The sequence below is a fragment of the Arachis ipaensis genome, chromosome B2 (assembly GCF_059453495.1).
Source record: "Arachis ipaensis isolate K30076 ecotype BB chromosome B2, ASM5945349v1, whole genome shotgun sequence".
In the NCBI taxonomy this organism is placed as follows: Eukaryota; Viridiplantae; Streptophyta; class Magnoliopsida; order Fabales; family Fabaceae; genus Arachis; species Arachis ipaensis.
Window position 1 is genome coordinate 124,170,130 of NC_142437.1, and position 22,494 is coordinate 124,192,623.

General features: G+C 30.5%; 4 protein-coding genes across 4 annotated transcripts; 3 read left to right on the plus strand and 1 right to left on the minus strand.

The window, feature by feature from the left end:
• Nucleotides 1-1,061: 1,061 nt before the first annotated feature.
• Nucleotides 1,062-1,835, minus strand: LOC107628053 (uncharacterized). Its single transcript, XM_016330859.2, has one exon. The coding sequence runs from the start codon at nt 1,797-1,799 to the stop codon at nt 1,062-1,064; it is 738 nt and encodes a 245-aa protein (XP_016186345.1). The 5' UTR covers nt 1,800-1,835.
• LOC107628054 (transcription initiation factor TFIID subunit 12-like) lies at nt 1,825-5,313 on the plus strand. The gene is made up of 7 exons (XM_088506260.1): nt 1,825-1,858; nt 2,689-3,314; nt 3,897-4,052; nt 4,544-4,622; nt 4,705-4,769; nt 4,923-4,958; nt 5,079-5,313. The coding sequence occupies exons 1-7, from the start codon at nt 1,825-1,827 to the stop codon at nt 5,235-5,237; spliced, it is 1,155 nt and encodes a 384-aa protein (XP_088362386.1). The 3' UTR covers nt 5,238-5,313.
• A 3,517-nt stretch (nt 5,314-8,830) lies between these two features.
• On the plus strand, nt 8,831-13,274 carry LOC107626400 (putative uridine nucleosidase 1). The gene is made up of 9 exons (XM_021116705.2): nt 8,831-8,978; nt 9,412-9,527; nt 10,029-10,088; nt 10,467-10,649; nt 10,740-10,844; nt 11,658-11,754; nt 11,845-11,952; nt 12,051-12,186; nt 12,751-13,274. The coding sequence occupies exons 1-9, from the start codon at nt 8,891-8,893 to the stop codon at nt 12,857-12,859; spliced, it is 1,002 nt and encodes a 333-aa protein (XP_020972364.1). The 5' UTR covers nt 8,831-8,890; the 3' UTR covers nt 12,860-13,274.
• Nucleotides 13,275-17,450: 4,176 nt separating this feature from the next.
• LOC148575498 (uncharacterized) lies at nt 17,451-18,023 on the plus strand. The gene has a single exon (XM_088505448.1). It carries the CDS (start codon nt 17,587-17,589, stop codon nt 17,899-17,901), a length of 315 nt encoding a protein of 104 aa, XP_088361574.1. The 5' UTR covers nt 17,451-17,586; the 3' UTR covers nt 17,902-18,023.
• Nucleotides 18,024-22,494: the final 4,471 nt, after the last annotated feature.

The window sequence follows — 22,494 nt, forward strand, 5'->3', positions numbered from 1 at the left end:
AAATATTTTTTAAAAAAATATATTCATATATATTTAAAATTTAATAAAATACTTTATTTTTTATATATTTTTTTTTACTCAAATTAATCCAAACCAATACTAACTAAGAACATGAAACTATATGAAGGGTGGTACAAAAGTTCTCCATTAAGCCATTCAACTATGGTTATGTTAAACGAATCCTATTAATCGGATTAATTGATTCAAGTAAAATTTGATCGGTAATAAATTGGAATACTCAGTTAAAGAACCAATTAATTGACCAAATCGGTATTTTTTAAGCGATTAACTGGTTTAAAATAATAAAACAATATATATATATATATAATTTTATTATATCCAATTCAATTTAAATTAAATTTTAATTTAACCTTTAAATTTGTAATTTTATTAATTCAATTATCGATTTGATTAAGAACTTTTGATTCAATTACATAATTAACCTATTTCGCAAGACATACTTCTTTGCCCTAGCTTCCTTTCAAATGCCCAATTCTAATGTAAAAACTTATGAATTCTGTTCACCATGTCATTTTCTTAATATTTTTAAGTTTGTAATTTAAAAATACAAAAATATATATAAAAAAAATTATGACCTTAGTTTGTCAAAATTGTATAACTAGAAGTGTAGAATAAACCCATAATTATATCAACTATAGTCTCCATTTATTGATCATACATCTTAAAATTAAATTAAAAGGTGAACTTAGAAATAATCTTCATAATTATACTATGAATATCCAAATGCAAGAATAACTAAAAGAGAAATTATAGATTACCAATACATTTTATTTGAATTAAGGCTAATCTTTTTTTTTTTTTTCGTTACCCTAAAAATGTTAGCTATCTAGCAAAACCTTAAAATAAAACAGCAAAAATTTAAATACAATTAAAAATTCTTAAATAATACAGTCGACTTCACGTAAAGTTGATAACTAAAAATTATTCGATAAAAATTTAATCAAATCGGTCGATCAAATCAACATTTCTCAACTATCAACTTCACGTGAACTGCACTTGAGTTTTCACCGTGAATTTAACATGTTATGCTACAATGATTTCTAATTGGCTTGACTAAGTTGTTTGAAGATTTCAGTGTAAGCGTTGAAAACAAACCGATCTTTGGCTGCAGTTCTATGCAATTTATTGTACTTGCAAAAATATCTTAAATCTTCTAAAGTGCAGAACCCTATGAAGTGACCCAACCAAAGAAACAACCAATTAATGGAGTGTTCCTTCCAGCTTCCAATAACAGGCTTCACACTTTTTTCTTGGCCGCAGAATTTGCATGCAATCGGATTCGGGTTCATCCACTCTTTTGGACATCTACTATGCATGGAAGCTCTGTTATCCTTCAAGAACTTTCCATGCTCTGCAGCCTTTTTATTTAAATCGAACTCCATTTCGAATTTTTTGCGACAGCTTCCACATTGAACGTCTCCTTTGATTGTTAAGATCTTGTTTTGTCTGAGATATTGGAGTGTGTGGATTTTCGCCGGACGATCAGTGGCCCATGGAAAGGGAGGAGTGATGACTATGTCGAGGTCGTCGACGACTGCCCGTGCCGGTGGTGGTTGTGGTGGTGATGAAAGCTCTGGATCCTGTGAATGATTGGAAGAAGGTGAAGATTGGAATAATGGTCCGGTAGGGAAGAGAGGGAGTGTCTGCAATTCTCTGATTTCTTGATCTTGAGGCTCTGGATTGGGAGGAGCAACCGCCGTGAGCTTCGGTTTCACGTTGCGGCGGCGGTAGTGGTTGGTGGAGGCTGATGAAGGTTGATCTTTTCTCTTGTTCTCCATTGTTTTGGAGTTGGAACTTTTTTTGATGGTTTTGGGTTTTCACTTTTCAGAGAATGAATGTATCTAATTTAAAGTAATTGATTTGAAATTTGAAGTTTTGAACTCTAAAACGGTTTGTAACAACTTTTCAAATTTCAATTTGAAAAGATAAAATGAATAGAACAAGATTTGTTATATTTAGTTATATATGTTATTATTCATACAAATCAGGGAATAGTAATAAATAATACATTAACTAGATAAATTAGATTTATAAGTCATGCCTTAGCAATTAAGTTGGCGTATCTTTTGCAAACATAACTTTGTCACTTGTCAGGATTATTATCTAGGCTAATTATATCTTAACTGAAAATTGGTATCTAATTATTTAAAGTTTAAGTCTAAAAAAATAGAAATGGTCAAATAAATCAATTAATTTATTGGTTAGTTCACTTTAAATAGATACTAAGAATTTGAATTCAAATCTAAGGATATTAGATAATTATATGATGATAAAAAATTTTGTGTTTAAATTATTTAAATATAAATGTTAAGAGATAAGACTTACATTTCTAAAAAAATTAAAACGTGTGTATTTTAATTTTTACAGAATCATAAAGCACATCATAATAAATAATAAAGATAGAAATTAAGTTTGGGCTTTGGCAAATAATAATAAAGATAGAAATTAAGATATCTTGGAATAATTACTCAATATAATATCTGATGCATATTTGGTGCATATATAATGTCAAACATGGTTTATATTTTTTTTTAATCTACAAATAAAATAATTTAAATTATAAATATTAATAGAATAAAATTTGTTTATTTGATTATTTATTAATAATAATATTTAATATTAATAATAATAAGAATTAATAATTCATTTTTCGCGGTGTATCAATAGTCTTTCTTAATGCTTCTGAAATTCAATTTCGAGTAACTGCAGCTGCATCAACCACCAAGGATCCTCAACCTCCGGTCCCCACAGCCCCAACAACTACCGCCCCAACCGCTGCCGAACCCTCACCGCCACAACCTCCTCAACCATCACCATCACCATCACCACCACCACAATCACAACCTCCACCTTCTCCTTCTCTTTCTCCTTCTTCTTCGTCTCTCCCTCCATCTTCTTCTTCAACTCCCCCAAATCCAAACCCTAGCTCCGTACAAATGCCAACAACAACCTCCAAACCGCTCGCACCATCCCCAGCCCCTCCTCAACCTCGCCACACTCCTCCTTCCTTCAGCCGCAACCCGCCACCGCAACCACCGCAGCAGCATCAGCCTCACTCTCACTTCTCGTCACTCCCTCCATCTTCCTCTGCCGCTGCTCCTCCTCCTTCGCAATCCTCTGCCTCTCCGTCCGTTTCTGCCGCTCCGCGTGGCGGCATGGCGATCGGTGTGCCCGCGCACCACCAGAGCCCTTCCCCTCCGCCATTCTCCTATTCCTTTGGTCAGCATTTCGGTGGTTTGGGCCGAACCGGAGTTAGCGTCGGAGAATCTGCCTCCAATAATGCATCTTCTCAGGTATAGGCCCCAATTTTTCCCCCAACTGGTTGGAAATTTTGGTGTAGAATCTTCGTGAAATCAATGCTGGTTTATTGATTTTATATGCACATAACTAGTTATAGTGAGCTTGTTAGTTATTAACCGAACAGTTAAAGGATTGGTTGAGTAGTTAGTACCTAGTATTGAGTGGTAGTTGAATAGAACAACTTTGAATACACTAGTCACTGGCAAGATCAAAACTAATAAGTGTAGTCCTCAATAATTAGAGATAGTATCATATTAACCCTGTTTAAGGGCTAATGTATTTGGTTATTTGGTCGTTAAACACTCAAAAGGATTGATTCAACCTCTTTGTAGAAAAACAATCAAACTTAGAATGGGAAATAGTCACTGGGATATAGATTGGGGAGTTTAGTTCGATAAATTTCACAAAAGTAGAAATAGGAAACAATGAGCTCTTGTTTTTCTGGGAGCATATAGAGTTGCCTGAGCTTGAGTTCCTGCATTTTACTTATATTAAAAGATTTTTTCCCCTTTCCGTATTTAGGAAGTTATCCAAATGTGCCCCATTCTGTTTCACTAGTTGTTTGAAATGTTTAGGTGAGACCACCAATGCAAGGAATGGGAATGTTGGGTTCGCTTGGATCTGGATCACAAATGCGGCCAGGTGGGATACCTGCACATCAACAGAGACCTGTTCAATCATCTCTCAGACCACCACCCCCTGCACAGAATAGTCCAACTACTATTTCGCAAGTTAGTCTTTGCTTTTTCGCTACATTCCTCTGCAGCTTTGTAAAAGTGAATTTTATGACTTTGAGCATGCTTGTATGCTTTTCACTTATTTGTTTTGGTAGTTTTTGCTTTTTCTAGTCAGAGAGATAGTGGCAATGGGTTTTGAGGAGTGTGATATGTTTCAAAATATAAGCAACTGATTGATATTGTACTACGGTGATTTGTGAGTGTGCGTATAGCTATATATTAAGAATAAGAATATCTCTTTTAGCTGTTTCAACTCATCTTATTTAAGAGGATTTCTCACTTCATTTGTCTTCTGTTGCAATGCCTGAGCTTTGTATGTAAACATACAGAAAAATAATGTTGGTCAGTGATTTTGCAATTTGTCTTGTTTTCTTTAGAGCTTCCAAGGGCATGGACTTGTAAGAACCTCATTAATGGACTTGTAAGAACCTCTCCTTAATACTAGTTATATGGTTTGGACTAATGATTTTCTATCCTTTCAATAGATAACAAAATCTGGTTGCTCCCTATCTAAGCATCGGAAATCAACAACTTTGGAAGCAAAAGACATACTTTTACATCTAGGTTAGTGATTAGAAAATTTCTTCTTGCTCAGAGTTTGGTTTCAGCACATTTCACATTTAACTCCACATCTTCGTCTTTGTAGAGAAAACTTGGAATATGATACTTTTTGGATTTGGTGGTGATGAAATTAAAAGCTACAAAAGACCGGTACTCTCTCTCTCTCTCTCTCTCTCTCTCTCTCTCTCTCTCTCTCTCTCTCTCTCTCTATATATATATATATATATATATATATATATATATATAAGATTCATATTCTTTTGAATGTCATATTCTAGACTTGTACTTATCATGCTCTTGCAGGTTGCAAGTGATATTCACAAGGAGCGACTAGCGGCTGTAAGTGTTTTTTCTTTCTTTCACTTTAATCTAGTAATTATATTTTTTACCTGTTAGATGCATAGTTGTGATTATTATTATTATAATTATTATTTTGTTTATTTGTTATATGTTCAACAGATAAAGAAATCAATGGTAGCAGCGGAGGCAGCACATGCTAGGGGTTTTGCTGGCCAAGCATCCGGTGGCGCAAAGGGTAGCCAGGCAAAGTGTCACGACTTTGGACACACTCCAACGCTACCGTGCCGGCACTCGGACTTACTCAATCTTTTGAGCTAAGACCAAGTCAGCCTAACCCTCAATACTTAGCAAGAAAGCTAAGAATACAAAAAAACACAAGAGAAATAAAATTTTGGTGGAAGAACACTTTATTGCTTAAGTGTTTGTTACAAATGATTCACACACATCTCACACTACTACTCTTCATACTTTTATATCCATCTACACTCTTCTAGAACCTTCTAGGGTATTCCGGGACCTTCTAGGACATTCTAGAACGTTTCGGAACCATTTAGAGCATTCTCAAATACTTTAGAAAACTCTACAAACACTGTTAAATTTAATCTTATAAAATTTACCGTGACATTCTCCCCCACCTAATGCGCAGACGTCCTCGTCGCGTTTTGTTCATGGTAGCGTTCTAGGTGTTCTTGGAATTGCCACAGATCTTCACGAGCTTCCCAGCTAGCTTCGGTTATGGGAAGTCCTTTCCACTTGATCAAGTATTGGATACTTGGTGGTACTCCTCTTCGTCGCACGACGCGATTAGCTAAGATCTCTTCGATTTCTTTATCAAAGGATCTAATCATTTCGGGCGGAGCACGACTCGAGTCACCTCTACTCAATTCGTCTTCGTCTTCGTCTTCTTCCACAACAATTCAAAGCCTTTCGCAAAGTTCATAAGGGTTAAATTTTAGCTAATCGCGTCGTGCTCCACCCGTGGTGATTAGATCATTTGATAAAGAAATTGAAGAAATCTTAGCTAATCGCGTCGTGCGACGAAGAGGAGTACCACCAAGTATCCAATACTTGATTAAGTGGAAAGGACTCCCCATAACCGAAGCTAGCTGGGAAGCTCGTGAAGATCTGTGACAATTCCAAGAACACCTAGAGCGCTACCATGAACAAAACGCGACGAGGACGTCTGCGCATTAGGTGGGGGAGAATGTCATGGTAAATTTTAGAAGGTTAAATTTAACGGTATTTGTAGAGTTTTCTAAAGTATTTGAGAATGCTCTAGATGGTTCCGGAACGTTCTAGAATGTCCTAGAAGGTCCTGGAATACCCTAGAAGGTTCTAGAAGATTCTAGAAGATCATAGAATATTCTAGAAGAGTGTGGATGAATATAAAAGTATGAAGAGTAGTATGGAACAATCTAGAAATATTTAGAAAGTAGTGGTAGGATAGATATTTGTAAAGAAGATTTTAGATGATTAATCTAGACCGTTGATTAGATTTAATCCTAACCATCCATTGAGGAGGTGGATAGTTATAATTAGGAATGAGAGTTAGTGTGAGATGTGTGTGAATCATTTGTAACAAACACTTGAGCAATAAAGTGTTCTTCCACCAAAGCTTCCTTTCTAAAACTGTTGCTTTTTATTTCTTTGATAACGAGGAACACCCTGAACTTTGAGGCATTTGAGTATTTAGAATTCTCCTTCTTTTGTATAAATTATTTTTTCCCTTTGAATTCATGTCTTGGATCTAATTTTCGTTGCAAGTGTCTTGCTCCAAGAAGCTCGCAGCTCTTCCACTGGCTAAATTTTTTTGATATGAGATTGATATGTGAGTTATGTCGAGTTATGAAGTATTGGGGAGATATACATGATTGTGACGGCTTTTAATTTTTTGCTTTAGTGAGAAAAAATCAGACCCAGGATTTTCTGCCAATACACAAACCGGACTTAAGGATTACACAAATCGGACCAGGGTTTTCCTCTCCAGTACACAAATCGGATCCAGAATTTTCTGCCAGTACACAAATCGGACCCATGGTTTTCAGTACCTCCTCATACCCTGATAAAACACCATATACCTTCATAACTCTGCTATACACCAACCCTCCCTCCATATTAAAATTAAAAAGTTCCTCTTCCACCTCATGGAATCAAATCATCACAAAAGTTTATTTTATAGTATTTATTTATTGATTTATTTCCTTTTTGTAAGCATCATATGCCCCAAAAAGAATGTAGAAACATTTCACAACATTGTTACCTAAAATGCTCATCATCCACTCTCCCACTTCATGGCATCAAATTATCACAAGAGTAAAAAAAAAGATTTCTTCTAACTTATAATAAGCATTTCCCCATCTGTACATTCTCCTTTTAACAAATATTTTAACATTCAAATCACCTTGAAATCTTGAATAGTTTCTTCTAATTTTCTGTTCATATAAAGTAATGTTCGTACCTCATAACCTGTGTGGAAAAGATCGTATATGAATAATCATTTTTAAACTTTTTTTTTTGTTCAACACTAAGTTTAATAAACTAATTAAAAGTTAAAACAGATCGCACATGGACAATGTTAAACTATGGTGCACTCAAGATAATTATTCGCTGTCTAAATTATTGCTTCATTATATATTATTATAATTTCAAGTGGGATTGGATTGTAGGATCATTTAGGCTCTCAGCTGGCATCAAAACAAAAATTGATAATTTGTACTATCATTTTTTAATTCCTTTCCAAATATTATGACACCACAAGGATCCGTAATTAGATTTAATTCTTATCTTCCAAGTCATCCTTGGCATGGAACGGCCAGAAGCTTATGCCAAAAATAAAGCAGTTTAAAAAAAAAAAAAACAAATCTAAACAAAACTCCTATACAGTTTGTATTTTGGCCACAAAAAACAAAATTAATTTAATTTGAATATGATCCTTGAGTTATCTGTATAAAGTTTTTTTTTTTTTTTCCCACATGATGATCATAGAGATAGTCATTCATCTAATTATGTATAACTATCCCATAAAGAATTTCTTTTTACTATTACTATAATTGTCTAAAAAGTTACAAATAAATATAAAACTCGCTACACTTGTGTCAAAATTAATCTAAATTAAATTTGAATTATATGTTTCAAGATATTCGACTTTTCAACTTGATGAATGAGTTGTTTCGCTTTTATGCTTCTATTATGTGTAAATTAATCACATCATCAAATGTAGTAAAGCTTGAGGATCAAAAGAAAAGGTTAAATTAGCTTTTCTTTACAAAAAAATAAAATAAAGAAGCTTAATGTAAAGGAAGATTTTCAAGTGTACTGTCATACTAGTGTATCAGTGATTTTTAACCGTTGATCTTAATTATATATATTATATATATTTTTATCAACGATTAAAAATCACTGAAACACCAATATGACGACACACTTGAAAATTTTCCTAACGTAAAAGCTGTATCTTTTCTGTGGAAATAATATCATTAAACTTCTGAAATTCAGATAAAGTTCGTTGTCTTATCATTAAAACAATCAGAGAGATAGAGGATTTGTTGAGTGCTGACAAAGCCCATACTGTCACCAACTCAAGATATTAATACGTTAAAAGCTTTTCCTTTTCAATACCAAAAGGAAAAAAAAAAAGCTTTTCCTTTTGGGGTAGCAATTTTAATGTTTTTTCATAAATTATATTAATATTAAATCCATATTTTGATAGAGATTTGAAAGCAACATCATAATATTAAATAACTAACATATCTTCACATGATTCATGATTGATCTAAAGTCTGTAAAGGAAAATAAAATAAAATAAAATAAAAGGGCTAGTGACCCTAAGTGCCTAACTTTGTCATTGCAATACATCCTTATTTTTTTTTTAACTTTTTTTTTTAATATATAAATGTCTTATTTTCTTCTTTATATATATTCATTCTGCTTTGTGACACACACATACAAATCATTCCCACTTTCCTGTACAAATGATCATAGATCTCTTACCAACTCTCATGGCGAATTCTCTACTCCATGAACCTCAGAAGCTCATCATTGATACTGACCCTGGAATTGGTGAGTTCATTCCCTAACTTCTATATATGTCTATTTAAAATTAATATTTCATAAATATTAGCAAATGATATATAATTTTGGGGAAAAAGATATTTTACTAACACAACACTTATTATTAGATGGACATAGTAGCATATTTGGTTTCCATTAAAAATTTGCAAAATTTCTAATCATGATTTGAGCAAAAACTTTCACCATAGTACCACTTTATATATATATGATTTTCAATAATTTGATTGATCCAATAAATTAGTGAGATTTCTTATGTCAAATTCTTAGACCAAAATAACAATGTTGGGCTTATAAGTAAAAAAATAAATAATAGAATTATTTTTTAAGTTGATAGTTGGTAGACCAATTATAATATTATAAGAATCTCTCCAAATAATTGTCATGATGAATTTTGGCCCCCTTTTTTTTTTTAAATATGAAGATGATAGCATTACAATTATGATGGCATTTGAGAGTCCAGAGGTGGAGATCATAGGCATGACCACCATTTTTGGTAATGTTACTACACAAGGTGCCACACACAATGCTCTTCTTTTGGTATGTCTTGATTTATTTTCGGTCTCTAATAATTCTGAAACAGATCACAACATGTATTCATAATTTAGGAAAATTTTCAATTATAGCGAGAACACCGGTATTCCAGTTGTTTAAACCGTTGATTTCAATTAATATATATTATATATATTTCTTATAACTCAGATTAATGGTTAAAACAACTGAAATATCGGTGTTTTCGGTATACTTGAAACTCTTCCCATAATTTATAAGGTGCATGTTACAGTGGCTATATCATAATGTTTTAGTAATATTTTTTATATTTAGAACTACTTTTTAGTTTTTAAATAAATGTTATGATAAAAATATAAAAAAAATATATTTTAATTTTAGTAACACTTTTTTAAGTGTTATAAATTTATAGTCACAAAAAAAAGTGTTATAAATTTATGTAAGCACTATAACCACCATAATAATAGTCACTATAGATTTTACCAATATAATTAATTAATTATATTTTTGATAGTAAACAAAACTGTGCAGTGTGAGCTTGCAGGACATCAAAATGTTCCAGTAGCTGAAGGCAGCCCTGAACCACTTAAGGTGATTAATTATATTTTATAATTCATATATTTGTATTGGAATTTCAAAAGGGATATGTAATAAGTTTATGGATCAAATTTTATAAACCCTTGATATATAGGCTTCAGCCTTCAGATATCTACTTAGTTTTGCATAATATAATTTGTATAATTATTTTATTTTATTTTCCTTTTTGTTTTTCCAAATTTAAGTGAAAATGAAATATCACACCAATTTGATAATATTAAGTCTTTTATTGAATTTTGAATACTAAGGTTGAAACCTTTTTTTCTTTGGTAACATTATTATATATGTGTGAGATATAGTTTGTATTTCATCATGTCCTATTTTTATTATTTTTTTGATCTTAAATAATGGTTTATTATATTATGATAAAAGGGTGGAATTCCTAGGGTTGCTGATTCAATTCATGGTTCTGATGGATTGGGGAATATGTTCTTGGCACCACCAAAAACTAAGAAAATTGATAAGTTTGCTTCTGAATTTTTAGTGGAGAAAGTTTCAGAATATCCTGGTCAAGTATCTGTTCTAGCACTTGGACCTTTAACAAACTTAGCTTTGGTAATTATTGATAAGTCATTAACTAGTGATTTTTTTTTATGGCCTTTGAATTTTTATTTTTATTTTTAAAAATTAACTTTTTATTTTCAGGCCATCAAAAGGGATTCTTCTTTTGCAAGCAAGGTGAAGAAAATAGTTGTACTTGGTGGTTCTGTTTTGGCCTTAGGGAATGTTAATCCTGCTGCAGAAGCAAATGTGAGTGATCATATATTATATCTATATAATATTTTATGGATGCCATCTAAATTCATCACCATTTATTAGTCCATTTCCAAATATCTCATTTTCATAACCAAATTTCATCTCTATAGTTTATAGAGTTTAATTTTGATGCACTAAAAACATAAATAATTATATATGATGATTTCATCATATTCATATATTTAGATTATTTTTTAATTAATAAATTTAAAAATTCGTTATTTTTGCTTATATGTCAATACTCGGTCGGTTGTTCGTATAAAACATGTTAGTGTTGCAAGTGTGAGAAGTGTTGAAGTTAGTCCCACATCAAAGAAAGTAAGGAAGAGTGAGGAGTTTATAAGATAAGAGACTCATTAACTTGACATTTTAAGATTTTGAGTTGGATGTGGTGTCATCTCATTTTATGTTCTCTCTCTTAATTTCTCCCCGAAGTCTCTTCGGTGGTTGAGAGCTCTCCACGGTTGATCCAACAAATGGTATCAGAGCCGATGGTTTAAGAAAGCAAAAAAGAGTGAGGAAGAGTGAGAAGTTTATAAGATGAAAGACTCAAATTTTGAGTTGGATATGGTGTCATCTCATCTTATGTTCTCTCTTGATTCCTCCTCGAAGTCTCCCGGTGATGAGAGCTCTCAACGATTGGCCCAACAAAACATAACTCTTTTATATTGATAGTGTATAATTTTTTTTTCATATTGTCTATTAATGCAATGGGTATTTATAGGTAAATCATCATAAAAAATAAAATACACAAAAGTTAATTTGGTCAAATTTCATGTCCTCCTTATTCTATTTAATTATTTGAAGATCTATGGAGACCCAGAAGCAGCAGATATTGTGTTTACCTCTGGAGCTAACATTGTTGTTGTTGGATTAAACATTACAACCCAAATCAAATTCACAGGTGATGGGATCATAAATCACAATAATCAATATATAATTTATTTACTCCAATTTAATTTGTATGGATCAATATATAGTTTTCACTTTTCAGATGCTGACCTCCTTGAATTGAAGGAATCCAGAGGAAAGTATGCACATTTATTGAGTAACATGTGCAAATTCTACAGGGATTGGCATGTTAATTCTGATGGTTTCTATGGTAATTTCACAAAATTTTTTGTTTTGTTTTTTTTTTAAGGGATAATATATTTTTAATTTATTCATTAATAATTTTTTTATTCTGTTCTATGGTTTCAGGAATTTTCCTTCATGACCCTGTCTCTTTTGTGGCGCTTGTGCACCCAGATTTATTTACTTATAAGAAGGGGGTAATGAGAGTAGAGACACAAGGCATTTGTGAGGGACATACAATTATGGACCTAGGACTAAAAAAGTATGATCAATTTTTTTTTTCTAGTCTTAAAATATGATCAAATTTTTTTTTGGTCGATAAATATGATCAAATTTAAAACTAGTTACACTTGAATAGAGTGGGCCTTCAATTGGGCCTGCACCTACGGAGTCACAAATTTTTAAATTTTAGGGTTTATAATTTAAGATTTAAATAGATTTACATATAGTAACGAAGATGGTTCAATTGATAAATCGTTCATATTTACTTAAATAAGTCTCAAATTTAAAGCTTAGTATATACAATTATCCTTGTCTAAAACTCACTTTCCATAACTAGATATGCAACCCGAGTTGAGTCCGAATTAGTCTCGGTAAAGATTCAGATACCGGACGAGTAAGGAAAATAATGACTCACATTTAAAAAAAAATTAAATAATTCATTCATTATATCTAGATTAAGTCAACTTAAATTCTGATAACTTTGAATTAAGTCTTTATTTAGAGATAAAAGTGTAAGTCGACCTAATATAAGATACAAAATAATTACAAGTATCATTATTTTTTTAATTTTATGTTAAATTTTTTATTTTTTTCTTACATGCAGATGGAATACAAGTAATCCATGGACAGGTTATTCTCCAGTTTCAGTTGCTTGGACGGTGAATGTTGATGAAGTTCTTCGTTTTATTAAGGAAAGACTCATGAAATCATGATTCTACAAAGAATCAATCAATATATATATATATAATCCGTCACGGTACTGAGCTCCATTTAAGGGTTTGTCGCTGGCCAATGAGTTGCTGCATGCACAAGGCGGGATTCGAACCCCCGACACTTGCTTAAACGGACTAGTGAGCTAACCACTAGACCAACCCAACTTGGTTAGGAACTACTTCCCTTCTGACTCATTGAAGCATGAGGATTTTAGATTCTAACACAAAGATGAGCTAATAATCACTTTTGAGTTTTAATGTGACAATGAATCTTATAATGTAATGACTTCTAGTGATTTTTCTCTAAAATGAATATTTGTTTAGGGTCAACCAAATTTAAAAAAAAAAATTGACCCTTACATTATTATTTGAGTGTATGTTTGCGAAATTAATAGAAAAATATAAATAAAGAAAATGTCAAGGCTAAGGTAACCACTTAATTAATTATTGCAAAAATGTTGTTTAAGGTCATCATTTTTGTTTTGTTGCACTTATATTTAACAACAAAAATATTATGCGTACACAAAAATTTAGATACTAATTAAATTAATCATCATGTGTATTTGTGTTTAAATATATAATTATACAAAATGTATATTAAAAAATAGCCATTTATATAAAATATATATTAAAATAAAAAATACATTAAAAATAAATTAAATTAAATAATATATATTTATATATAAATATATAATAGTTGATTCGGTAATTAATTTTTTTATATATGTGAACATAATAATTGATAAATATGTTATTTTTTATATTTTAATATGTATTTTATATTTTAATTTATTTTTTATATGATTAATTAATTTAGTAGCTAATTTTTTTTTGTAAATATATAACATGGTTGATTGAAGTCAACTAACCTTAGTTCAAAGATGTCAAGGGTTCATTGAGGGTTCTCAGTTCTCACCCTTTCAATATCAAAATTTTCTTGTAATAATAATAATAATAGATTACTTAAACAATAAGTAGGTTACCTACAAAAGAAAGTTGTTACAACTTTCAACAGAATTTTCAGACTAGTCATAAATTTTTAAAAACTCTTGCCTTTAGTAAATAGTAACTATAACTATTAATAATGAGTACTATAGATTCAAACCCAAAATTTGCAGCTAATTATTCTAACAGAATCTAGCTCTAATTGCCATGAACTAATAAAACAATTGGAGCATATAATTAAATTATAGTCTTAGTTCAAGTATAATATTATGCAAGATTTAGAATAATAATGGAGTCAACGATGCTTATGGAAGAGTAAATTAATTGGGATACCCTAAATTGTGATAATGTCATTTTCATCCAAGTTCCATTAACCTATCAATATGGTTATAATTAGAAATATTTAATGTGTAATTTGAAATTAAAACATCTTCAACCACTGCACTATCAGTTGGGAAAATAGGTTTTATTTTATGATAAATGTTCCATAAAATATATATTTTTAAAGTTGTTTCAAAATTTTCTTTGATAATTAAAATTTGTTGGATAAATTATTATCGCAATTTTGATGAACCAAACATTTAAACTTATTTTCTTTCTAAATTTGAATTTGTATGTATCCTTATCCTAGCTTTATGGAAGACCAAACCATTTCTAAATAAAGGTTTAATTTTTTTTTATATTTCTTTTAAATCAATATTATTTTGGTGTATATTTTATTATACAATAGTTGACCATTTTGGATAAAAATGCAATTAATATAATATGCAGAAAGTTAAAAGAAAACATAAAGAACTTATCCCATAATAAGCACCCTTAATTATTCACTAATCATAGTTAGGAGTATTGCTATATGATATTTTCATATAGATCTTGTCTTAAGATGTGTTTCCTAAGCAATGGAACCTTTATCTTTATATTTGTCAATGCCAACATTAATAGCTACCTCCATTAGACCTACCACTACAAGTAGTTTTAAATTTTGTTGGAACCCTACAGAAAATTATTCAATAATTACTTCTGTAATAATTATTTATTATTTGACTACTATTTCGTTCAAATTCATATATGGCGCTTCTTAATTATTTGATCTTTTTCCTTGGTAGATTTCATGTCTTAGTCATTGTTTGCAAATTTAAATATTAAGATTTTTTTTAGAGGAAAATACTATTTTTATTCACGGAAATTAAAAATGTTGACAGATTTATCCATAAAAAAAATTATTGTTTGTATTCATAAAATATAAGTTTCATATAACAAAATTATCCAAATACAAAAAAATCATATAAAATTCTCAAATTATGTTTATCATCATTCGCATCATCTTTTTTCTCCCCACTAGCCACTCTATCATCCTTATCTGCTTATCACCTTACCACTACCACCACCACCACCACCACTAACCCCATTCTTTATCTCTCACTAATAATCAATTGATTTTCAAACAATCCTAGCAACAATCTTTTCGGCCGCGAGCCACCTCTCCTCCGCCGTGACAAATGTCGCTGCCTCTGTTTCCGTTCCTGCAACTTCCAGTGTTAGCGACCACTGCGCGCTGCCGTCTTCCTTCCGCTGTGGCCACCCCTCCTTCTCTCCTTCCTTGTCTCGCCCTCGCCGACCAGAGGACCTTCGCACTAGTCCCTGCCTCGCTACCGCCAGCAACCCTTGAGCTGCAATGCCCTACCTCTCCTCTTTTCACCGCCAACCACCCTTACCTACCGTGGCTGCCTTCTCCTCATCACCAAACCAGTGCCACCGACGGGCCACCACGCCAAAACTGCGGCGAGATCTATCTCTCTCTCTTTTTGTTTCTTTCTCCATCTGTTTTAAACCACCAAACCCTAATTCACTTCTCCTTCTCCTCTTCTTTCCCTTCTTCTTTCCAGAGACTTTCGAACCACCATCACAGTCCTGCCATCATCGCCGTCCGCCTTCCAGCCGCCTGCAGAACCACCGCGAACCACCATTGTCTCCACTATCTGCAACGAACCCAAGCCACCCTCACCGTCCCAGTCGTTCTTTCTCTTGGTCCAGACCACCGCCAGCGAGCCACTCACTAATCTCACACCTTCTCCACCGAACCCTAACTCAATCCCTGTTCTCACTCTCTCTTCTACTCCAACGAGCTGCTAGCGACGTCACCATCATCATCAGCTTCTCAGTCGCCGAACCTTCAGAGCAACTGCCGTAACTAGCGTCTAATAGAGCTGAAATAGAACAAGCTCACCCCTGTCTCTCAGAGTTTGGCTCAAGTGAGGATTGCTCAATTCGTTCAATTCTCCACATGGTCTGTTTGAGTTTGGCAATTGATTTGTTGCAGGGACATTAGGTGGTAGCACTCTATTCTGAGTTCAATGTAAATTTGAAATCGATTATAATATAGGTAATTTGAGATTTTTATGTGTTTGGATAATTTTGTTGTTTAGAATCCAAATTTTATGAGTACAAATGATATTTTTTTTATGATTAGATCTGTCAGTATTTTCAACTTTTATGAGTAAAAATAATAATTTACTCAAAATCTAACGACAAAACATTTAATTGAAACACACCGTTTCATTAAAATAATTTGTCCTTATTATTGAATTTACAGTAAAAATTCTCATAATAATAGCAATTTCATTCGTCATTTATTTTTTTTCGCATTAGAAAAGCCCAACAAAAAATACTAAGAATTAGGATTGGATCCAAAATATTACGGTAAAATATTTTTGTCAAAATTTTTTTTGTCGGATACAATCTAATAGTAATAATAATTTTCTTTGGATTTATATTAAAAATTCACAGTAAATCAAACGGTAATTAGCGGATATTTTTTTTATTGTAAAAAAAAAATACAAATTAAAAAAAAAATTGGATCACTAAATACATGTCATTATATATGTTATTTAAGTATGTTACCGGTATTATATATCTATTTGATGTTTCACTATTTCAAATAAAATTTACCTAAGTAATCATAGGATGCATAACATCAATATGTTATTCCTCCACATCAAAAAAAAAAAAAGAAAAAGAAAAAAAACATGCTCCTAAGTTGGTATAATTCGATACTTTTAGGGCTTTTTTTAGTTTTCAAGCCAAGTTAATTTGTCTATAATTATGGTTGAAAAATTGATGCTGTTATTTATATATATCTTAATTAAGAGCCTAGTATATAATCATTTTTTGTACTAATAAGTTTAAAGGATAGGTGGGTAGATGAATATTATTTGTGATACAATCCATATACCTCCTTATCAGTCATTTCGGTTATAGGCTCAACCAATTACTAATAATATGATGCTTACAAATTAGTTGAAAAACCTAGATGATTGACACCCATATACTTAAATAAGAAAAGGTAAGTCAAACCAAAAACAATAACTAATTTAATAAATTAGTTAAACCAACTCTTTCCCATTTTTAATTAAATTTTTTAGTAGGTAATATAACTTTCTGTGCACTTTGACAACAATACCAACTTCACTTAAGTACAATTTCAATTTTCAACACCCCCCACATCATAAAACTACTTCACCCACCCCAACAACTAGATAGAAGAAAACCCTATTTTCCCAATTTAATTATATACAATCTAACATATATATATATAATTTCATCCAAAACCAATTAAGAATAAGGCATTGTGAGAGCTGAGGGATCTTTTACTAAAACACACAAACATACATACATGCATATCCTATAGAAAAATATTCAAGAAATTGAGTTAACAAGAAGAAGAAGCAAAATTAGGGTTTGCACCAAGTTGTTGTTGTTATTAATTAGTATTAGTGAGATTGATGGGAAGTAGAATGGGAGAGAAGATTTGTTGGAACATTGGTGTGTTTGTTGCACTAATGCTTGTGTTGATGAGTATGAATGAGTCAAGTAGTGGTGGTGATGAATTGAACAACAACTTCAACAACAAGTTCAAGATGAAGAACAAGGTATGTGATGAAATATATGTGGTTGGTGAGGGAGAAACACTTCACACAATAAGTGAAAAGTGTGGTGACCCTTACATTGTTGAAGAGAATCCACACATTCATGACCCTGATGATGTCTTCCCTGGCCTTGTTATCAAGATTAACCCTTTCTCTAATTCTAGATCATAGAACTACTCTACTTTCAATTTCCACACAAACCATATATATATACACGGTGAAAACTCAGGTGCAGTCGACTTCACGTGAAGTTTATAGCTGACAGCCATTAGATGAAAATTTAGTCAAATCAGTCAAATCATCTAATGGCTCTTAAGTATCAACTTCATGTGAAGTCGACTGCAACTGAGTTTCTACCTATATATATATATATATATATATATATATATATATATATATATGTAAATTACTTGTCTTGGTATATAGGCCTAGGATGAGCACATATATACAGACATACATGATTTTCTTTACCTGTTCTTTTTTTTTTTTTTTTGACAATATACAGAACTCTTATACATGCTTTTTAACCAATGTTCTACATTTATCAGAACTTAGTATTAAAATATCACTCTTTTAAAATTAATTATTTAATATCACTCTTTTTATATTACGATAATTAATTATAATTAAAAATAAAATAACAAATCAGTTATCATCGTAACATTTGAGTAATTAGTTTTAAAAAATGACATTGTTATATATATTTTTATTCGAAAATGCTTCATACATGCTAAAAATTAGCAACTACGTCGTTATATATATTGATTCATATATTTTTTTAACTAAATAATTAGTCATTGAAACAATTAAATCTATAAAAAACGAATAATTAAACTTATTTGCATAAACTTTTTTTATAAGATGTTAAATATATATTTTTATACACGGTGACCAATGATTAGTAATCAATTTTTTGTGTACACACATAGTATGATTGATTTTTATTTTTAGTTTAATTACTACAATGATATTTAAATTAAAAACTCATATATATTAAATACACTAACGCTCGTCTTTTGAGTTTGAAGTATGAATTATATCTTACATTTTTTTCTTTATTTAAAAAAAACAAGACAATAAGGATCGAAGCAAAACCTTTTTTATGACAGAGGAAGTTATCACTAATTTCAAAATATTAAAATCTTGAAAGGTAAGATAGATTTAACAGTTTCATAAGCACAAGATATGTTATCAAATCGAGTCTCCAACCACCTCATGAATTCTTTTTTTTTTTTGTCTTCAGTCTTTTTTTTTCATGGACTTGACCCTTTTTATTTGTTAGAATGTTGGGCCGAGACACAACAAAAACTTTTGGTGATGGGTAAGGTATTTCTGTAAAATGGAGGATCCAACATAATAAAGAGAACTAAGGTCCAACAAAACATATTAAAAAATATAAAAGATGAATTTCATAATTCTGAGTAATGAAATTCAGCTATTTTGCAAAAAATCAAAACATCGGCAGTCCAATATTAATTAAAAAAAAAAAGAATAAGGTTGAGATTCTTGTTTTTATTGTGTTTTTCGGTATGTTCTTAAGTTCGCTTTTTATTTTTGATATGGAAGAGAGGGTGGGTAATGCAACATTATGGAGAAGAGGAATGTTTTTTTTGGATATGGTGTCAATAGTGTTTTAATAGAATTCGGAGGGTCCATTTTGAATTTAGAAAAAAAATAAAAAATAAAAAGCTAATCGGAGGGTCCATTTTGATTTTAAAAAAAAAAAGAAAACAAAACTAATTAGACTGTTCGATTTATGTTTTCGAAAATAAAAAATTTTTTAATGTTGAAATCAGACCGTTCGATTTTTATTTTTAAAAATAAAAAATACAAATCGGATCCTCCGATTTGTACTTTATTTTTTTCTTCAAACAAATTGGACCATCCGATTTGTGTTTTATTTTTCTCTTCAAATAAATCAGACCATCCGATTTGAATAATATAAAAAAAAAATACTATATAAAAAAAAATACCTAATCTTCCAATAACAATATATTACACATATATTTAATCAATATAAAAAAAAATTAGCCTCTTAAGTTTGGTTGTGTAATGCAACCTTTTTTTTTTTAAGTAGAACTTGCTTTGTCAATAGCCTTAATATAATTCCATTCATGATTTTTAATGAGCAAGCGATTGTGACTACTTTACTTTATTCTATATTGATGATTACATCACTATCAAAAAAATTTATTGTACTTAATTAGTAGTCTAGAACTCTCTTTCAAGTTTCGACAGCCTAAATCTTACTAATATTGAAGCCCTAATTAACATTAGCATAAACATACTATACTTAATATAGTATCATGTCATCATGTGAAGCTTTAAATACATTTATATTAAATATGCTTAGTATTTTTAATATATTGATACACAACGGAAGGAAAGTAAAATTACACATTATTTTTTTCCAATCTTGTACCAAATATTCTTACAAATATAATTATTTATATGCTTCTATTTATTTCTCAGTTTAAATTTTTAGTATAAATAATTTTATGTATGATATCAGAATTTTTATAACCTACCGATTTAAAATTCGATTTGTGTTATATTTCGTCAAAAAAAAAAAGATTCAATATGAGACAAATAATGATATATAGAATTCTCAATCTCTTCTTTTTTTATTATTATTATAAATTTTGTATTTTTAGTATTAAAAAATATAGTTAACCCTCACTTGATCATATCACAAACTAAGTTAGTGTGAAGGGTGTATAATACATAAAAAAAAAATACTCATTAAATTAGTCATTATATATTTATTTATAAATATATGATGTATTATTAGTTTATTTTTATTATATATTTTATATTTTATTATGTATTTTATATTAGTAATTAATTTAATAATTAATTTTTATCTACATGTAATATTGTAATGTAAATATAAAAAGAAACAAAGGAAAAGAAAGAGGGAGAAAAAAAAAAGATTTGTTTGACGAGTGTATTAATGCTTAATCATCAATTAATTAAGTACTTATCAACTCTACTCTTATGTAAGCCGTCTTTATTATCAGTCGTCTAAGCAGTTTGTTTCTGTAAACGAAAATCTATTAATGTGTGAGGCATCACATTAACTAATAATAAAGATCGTTTAGACCAATTACTTAAATAATTAAAAATTAATTATAAATTTTAAATTATAAAATATATTATTTTGTCCTTTAAACTAATAATCATGAATCGAAAAGAATATTTATTTTTATTTTAATTTTTATTTCATCTTATTATATAAATAGTGTGCACACTTGTTACTAGTCAATATTATTTTGCATATTTTTCATGATTTCTGATAAATTAATTCCTATCCCCATATACACACGGTTACTTGCAGTATATATTTTTTTAATACATAGAAAATTTCGATGCCCCCAAGTTTTCACTGGAAAAATAGTTGTGCCTATAAACAATAAACATCAATTAGTATATGTTCGTGTGTGAATCTGGATGTTTCGAGGTATAGCTCATCTTGCCAGAATTTAAAGTGGCTTTTTTTGGAGTGGGAGGATAAAACATTGTCTGCTTGCTGAGAAAGCGGCGTTGGACACCTGCAAAGAAATTTTAACGCTCAAGTAAGTAAGAATATGAATTAATTCAGAGTAAGACTGAATGCATATCGTACCTGTGACTAAGTTGGTCACTCGTATATATAGTGTTAGCTTTTAGGCGGTTATTCGTATTAGGTTTGATAAAGTCTCGTTTGCTATTATCTCGGCTGCTGGAATTATGATAGTTTTAGTTGAAGAGACTTACGAGAAAGTTATCTCAGTTGATTTGATTTGCTGATTCTAATTCCGGAATTTTAGATAGAGGCCAATTTAAAGAGACGGATCAGTATATATATGAATATTGGGTTATAATTTCTCATTAAACAACAAACTAATATATACAAATTTTTTATTTACCGTGAAACTATTTATCACAAAAACTTAACATATGATACAAAGAGGTCAGTCTATGAATATCTAACACGTTTTCTTACGCGATATTTATATCTACTTGCTAGTAAATAATTAATTTCCTCATCATATGTTATATATGTAACAATAATTTAATTAATTATAAAACTTTCATGGGATGCATATGCAACTAAGTATTTGGGAGTAAAATCAGCAGTGCCCTACAGCTTGAAAAAAATGATGCAAAATAATGTGGAATATGGAATAAACTTTGATACCGAAAAACCACACCAAACATGACAACAGAAATTGATTTCTTTGAAACAACTCATCAATGACAAAGTTTACAATGCCTCAGATCTCACCAACTCTTTGGCTTTCTCTCCGTTGCTGGAAATGACTACAAATATTACTTGGCTACACATACTAATCATTTCATTTCAGTAAATCGATCGATATAATGAATTTAATTTTGATGCATTGTCAGTATAATACTGTTTTATATGTACATTTAATTATATAATGTTACATTAACAAAAATAACTATCTTTTATATTGATCATACGCGTAAATAGTCATTTAAGAGAACAATTATAATTACACAATTGTATAAAATATTTTATATTATCCGTGTATTGAAATTAAACTCTAAATATAATATCTTATTAATATATAGTTTTTTTTTTTTGGAGAAAACAAGGTTGTTCTTTCAGTATATCTTAATTTTTTTTGGAAATTAATAATGAGGATATTTAAATTAGGAGAGAAGCATAATAACGTTGGCGTAGCTAGGAATATAATATAACTAATTTTGACATACATTAAATTAATTAGAAAAAGAAAGATGCCTTGTAAGACTGGG